General features: G+C 53.4%; 1 protein-coding gene across 1 annotated transcript; it reads right to left on the reverse strand.

The window, feature by feature from the left end:
* Positions 1 to 3,547: 3,547 nt before the first annotated feature.
* Positions 3,548 to 5,081, reverse strand: LOC123130998 (uncharacterized). Its single transcript, XM_044550777.1, has one exon. The coding sequence runs from the start codon at positions 4,889 to 4,891 to the stop codon at positions 3,662 to 3,664; it is 1,230 nt and encodes a 409-aa protein (XP_044406712.1). The 5' UTR covers positions 4,892 to 5,081; the 3' UTR covers positions 3,548 to 3,661.
* Positions 5,082 to 5,627: the final 546 nt, after the last annotated feature.

Genomic DNA, 5,627 nt, shown 5'->3' on the forward strand with positions numbered 1-5,627 from the left:
CCCGACGTGATCGTGAGCGGCGCTGCTGACGTCGGTGCTTTGGTGGTTCTTTGACGGGCTTGTCCTCGATCGGCTCCTGAGTGCCATCGTCGTCCTTCTTTTTGGGCGTATCCACCATGTACACGTCGTATGTAGAAGTGGTCGTCCAACGTCCAGTGATGGGTCGGTTTTGGCCTGATTCAACTCCGGCATCGTCCACCATGCCTTTGATGTCCTCGGAGGCGTAATCCAGCATGTGGGTGGGACATAAAATTCCCCGCTCTCAGCCCCTAGTTCGGGCTAGGCGTAGTTTGGAGGTGATACTTCCGTAATGGCGAGAGATCGCATTAAGTCCAGAGCCTAGCGAAGCCTGGACGGGTGACTGAGGATCTACGGAGCTGGGCATGGCAAATGCCACCTGACTGTGCTCAATGGATGTAGACCTCGAGAGTTCGGAGTTAGCATTCGGAGGTGAGTCCGATTTCCTGATGACAGGGAGAGTCCTATTTGATTCCGGGCCTACCGAAAATATGGTCACCTCTGGGTCTCCGACAAGGAGCTCCGTAGTACGAGAGGGTTCGGCGAGGTTCATACTCCCGTCTTTGGACAGGGTGGTCCGCTCTGGATCTAAGGCCAGGGCAGGAACCGTAGTTGATCCTTGAACGGAGCTTGAAGGTGGATCCGACGGGTTTCCTTCTTGCAGATGAGGAACAGCGATCGAGGTCGAGAACCCTTTGAAGATCAAGTCTCCTCGGATATCAGCGATATAATTCAGGCTTCCGAACCTGATCTGATGACCAGGGGCATAGTTGTCGATCTGTTCAAGGTGACCGGTTGAATTGGCACGCAGAGCGAAGCCGCCAAACACAAAGAGTTGATCAGGGAGAAAAGTTTCCCCAGAAACAACATCGTTGTCGATGATCAAACAAGCCATCTAACCTTCTGCCGATGACACAGTGGAACTCTCAATGAAAGCACCAATGTCGGTCTCAAAATCGGCCGATCTCGGGTAGGGGGTCCCGAACTATGCGTCTGAGGATCGAAGGTAACAAGGGAACACGATGTTTACTCAGGTTCAGGCCCTCTTAATGGAGGTAAAAACCCTACGTCCTGCTTGATTATATTTTATGAGTATAGGGGTTACAAGAGTTGATCTACCACGGGATCATAATGGCTAAACCCTAGATGTCTAGCCTATATGAATTCTGATAGCCTCCACGGACTAAACCCTTCGGTTTATATACACATCGGAGGGGCCTAGGGTTGTATAGAGTTGGTTTGTAGAGGAAGGAAATTACATATCCGGACACCAATCTTGCCATCCACGCATAGGAGAGTCTTACTCGGTCCACCAATCCGGCCTATATCAAATAGCCCGGACACCCGAGGACCCCCTAATCTAGGACTCCCTCACATTGACATCAAATTGTCATGGTCCATTGTTCAGTGCATGCTTTCAGCCCCCCTCACTCCCAAAATGAACAACGAAGATGTTGCCTCCTATATCCTTGAATTAGGCTTTATTTGTGTAGTCCCCATGCTTTTTGCATCACTATCTCGAAAGCACAAATATTCAATGGGCAGAAATAGAAAACTTTCCATACAACAGACCACTCCTTCGCCATAGGCGTTGCCGGACCTGAATCCATGAACACCAACCATCAAGATCGGCCCTTCCGACCTTGTTGGGAGCATCACAACTTCCTCCGATTGTTTGCCTTCTACAGGAGATCTAGAAGGGGCCCTGTTGCAAGATCCAAACCCTTCAGGCCCTCTTTGATTCACGGGATTCTCAAAACACGGGAATAGAAAAAATAAAGGGCATCTTTGATTCGCGGGATTGCAAAAACACAAGAATAGGAAAAACATAGGATTGAAATGACATGTCCATTGGATTCCTATAGGATTTGAGTTTGTTTGATTGTATCACAGGAAAAATAAAGGATTTCTTCCAAGAGGTTGGAGTGGATGCTACAATTCCTATGAAATGTAGTTCAAATGAATCCATGGGAAAAAATCCTATGGGATTCAATCCTGCGAATCAAACAATCAACGCAGGAAAAATTCCGAAGGATTCTTATCCTTCAAAAATCCTATGAAAATCCTTTGAATCAAAGAGGCCCAAAGGGTTGGAGTGGCATGTCCACTTGAATCCCATAGGATTATCACAAAGTGTTTGATGCCAGAGGAAAAACAAAGAAAGTGAAAAAAAAGGTTGGAGTGGATGCTAGATTTCCAATGAAATGTAGTACACATGATTCCATAGGAAAAATTCCTATAGGGTTCAATCTTATGAAACAAACGACCAATGTAGGAAAAATTCCTAAGGATTCTAACCCTCCAAACATCCTATGAAATTCCTTTAAATCAAAGGAGCCCTCAGTCTTTTCGGGTTTTCACTTGGGGAAATGCTGCATGGACTTGTCGACAGACAAAATCCATGCGCAGCAGCAACCACCGTTCTGTTTTAGTCGGCAGGACAAGGATGGCGTTGAAAAAACCTCGGCCGTGAGACTAGCCACAATGGAGAGTAACATACACTAGTAACATACACATATCCCTAGACTATGTTACTACCTTCATATTGGGTAGTAATACACCTGGGCAAACGTCGGGCCGGGCCGGGCTTGTAAAAGCCCGACCTTCATTTCTCAAGCCCGAGCCCGGCCCGAAGCCCGAAATACTCCATATTTTCAAGCCCGAGCCCGGCCCGAAGCCCGAAAGCCCGGCCTGAATGCTATTTTTTAGTACGCGCACGTGCAAGCCCGGCCCGAAATACGGGAAAATTGAAGCCCGAGCCCGGCCCGAACTATCTTTCGGGCTGCAAAACAAAGCCCGAGCCCGACCCGAATGTCAAGCCCGGCCTGGCCCGGCCCGGGTCGTCGGGCCGGGCTGCCCATGCCCGGGTTTAGGTAGTAACATAAGTGTGGTAACATATAAAGCTTCATTTATTAGGTTATAGACTCATATTGCATTAGAATATGTGATGTTACAGTAACTAGCTAAGTTACTGAGACTATCTTTCTCTTCATTAACTCATTACTACATAAACAAATTTGTTGAGTTGGACGCGATGTTACTGCTGAAGTTACACCCATTGTGGCTACTGGCTAGTCTGATGGAGAAGCAGCAACCTACCTCTCTACCTGGATCAGCTGCACCTTGTCCCTCCCTCCCCGTCCCACCACCCCGGACAACCACGACGTCGTGCATCCGAATCGAGCCGAATCCTCCCGATATGTAGCTCATCACATCCACATTATCTCGCTTCCTCGAGAAGATGCGGCGCACGTCGCGGCGCCGCGCGTGGAGGGAATGTCCGGCGGGTACGTCAGGGGAGGGAACACCTGTCGTGCATGGCATGGCTTGGCGTGGACTCGGAGGCAGGCATCATCGTCACGTTGTCCGGCCTTTTGACCCAACTCCGTCGATCTCGTCAAACAATCCTTCGAATCTAGCGCTACCTTAACAACAAAACGATCGAGCACGACACCACCAGCTTTTAGTGCCAAGCAACGTACGGCACGTAGGACATGGTAAAAAAGTCACGGTGAAAAAACTTTCTTCTCAATCGCGTTCACGCGTTGTACAGTGTTTTCAAGGAAAATGGCGAAATGCTGGGAGGAAAAAAAACGATGTTTCTTGTTCTGCTAGGGCGGCGATCGCCGGGTTCGATGAGCATTTACCCGCTGTGCATGGCCGCCCTGGCGGTGCGGCGGCCGAAGTGCGACGTGGAGGACACGTTGAGGCCCTTGGCGAGCCGGTGCAGCCCGGGGTTCAGCCGGACGCACCCCATCAGGCTCAGCCCGGGCCGCGCTGCGCCGTCTTCTGCCCCGGCCGTTGCCCCGTACTTGCCCTGCTTCTTCTGCTTCCCGCCCGCCGAGGCGTCGCCATTGGCAGTGGCACCCACGGGTTCCGTCTTCTTGACCGGCGTGCCCAGATGTTGCACCGGCAAGTACTTGAACACCGGCTCCCTGCTGATGGTGCTGCCGCCGGCGCGTCCTTTGGCCGATAGCCTCCGGAACAGGAGCAGGTCGCTGAGCCGCCATTTCTTCCTGCCGCCATTGTTCGCGGTCGGTGGGACGGAGCGTGGCCACGCGACGGAGTCGGGATTCATCGGCGCGGTGTCTGCTGCGGTGTCGGGGGCTGCGTCCTTGACGCCGGGGCCGAGGGGGGATGGCGCGGCCGCCTTGGACGCGTTCGCCATGGCTGTGGCGAACGGGTCGAAGTCCGGACCGGGCCCGGCCAGGCCCCGAAGCCGGGGAGACCACATCGCGGACCTGGCCGACCGTGGCGACGAGCCGACGCTGCCACCGTCCAGCAGGCGAGGCGGCGGCTTCAGCGGGCGGATCTTGCCTTCGTCGAAGAGCTCGTCGGCCGTCGTCAGCTGATCCGGCTCCTGCGCGCTCCGGTCCAGCAGGACGCCGAAGTCGAAGTCTGCGTTCTCACCATCCCCGGTCGCCGTCGCCGTCGCACCAGAGCCGACCCCGGGCTTGGGTGTTCCCGGCTTCTCCTCCCAGTCGAACGGCACGGCGGATTCGACCGTGCGGCGCGTGGAGAATGACGCGCGGGGCTGGAAGCCGTCGCCACCGTTGCCCGCGCCGGAGAACTGCGCGTATATGGCGGCCGCGCGCTCCGGGCTGGCGGGGGCGCTGGCGAAGTGCTGGAAGAGGTCGAAGGGGTCGGCGCCGTCGGAGAGGCCGTCGGCGGAGACGTCGGGCGGGAGGAGCCCGAACGGGTTGGGCGACGGGGGCGCGGTCATCGCCGTGGTGGCCAGGAACGGGTTGCCGGTCTCCAGTTCATCGGCGGAGCCAAACGGGTTCCTGATGCTCGAGGAGCCCACGGGGTAGGCGTCGTCGTCGAGGACCGCGCCATCGAAGCGGAACTCCGGCGGCGGCGTGGCGATCTCCATCGATCACGTCCGGCCGGCTAGCTCTGGGTCCGGGCGTTTGCTGGTACGTGTGCGCGGCGTGGTGGCGAGGAGCGAGGTTGGGATCGAGAGACCGGCCGGGAAGTAAGTATAAGGAAGGGAGGGAAGGAGGGAGGGAGAGGAGGCGAGAAATGATGAAAATGACGAACGTGGCGGGGACTTAAAAGGAAGGACGGCGGGATCGTCGCCCGCCATGTTTTGGTTCAGCTCCCCGCAACCATCTCAACACTTGTCGCCTCGATCGGGGGGACAAAAATCAATTGCAAGTGGGTGGGGGCGGCACAATTCAGCGTGTTGCACTACTCGGTTCACGCGCTAATGATCTCCCATTTAAACGAGTTTACCCATCGAGGTGGATCTTGAATGCTGATCAGTATTTTTTTCTGATGAACCAAACTTTATTGTTGGAAAAGTTCAGGGCCTCTTTGATTCACATGAGTATTTTGAAAGCGCGAGAATAGAAAAGGTATTTAGGATTGGAGTGGCATGTTAAATCCAATAGGATTAGCAAGGAGTATTTGATGCCACAGAAAAAACAAAAAAAATTGTAAACAGAGGTTTGAGTGGATGTTAGATTTCCTACGAAACGTAGTACTCGAAGCATGCAAAAGATTCCACAGGAAAACCAAAAAAATTGTAAAAAAAGGTTTGAGTGGAGCTCAAAGAGGGTGAAGAGTACAAAATATTTCATAGAAATAAATTCCTATGGGATCCAATC

The sequence above is a fragment of the Triticum aestivum genome, chromosome 6A (genome assembly GCF_018294505.1).
Source record: "Triticum aestivum cultivar Chinese Spring chromosome 6A, IWGSC CS RefSeq v2.1, whole genome shotgun sequence".
NCBI classification, from domain to species: Eukaryota; Viridiplantae; Streptophyta; class Magnoliopsida; order Poales; family Poaceae; genus Triticum; species Triticum aestivum.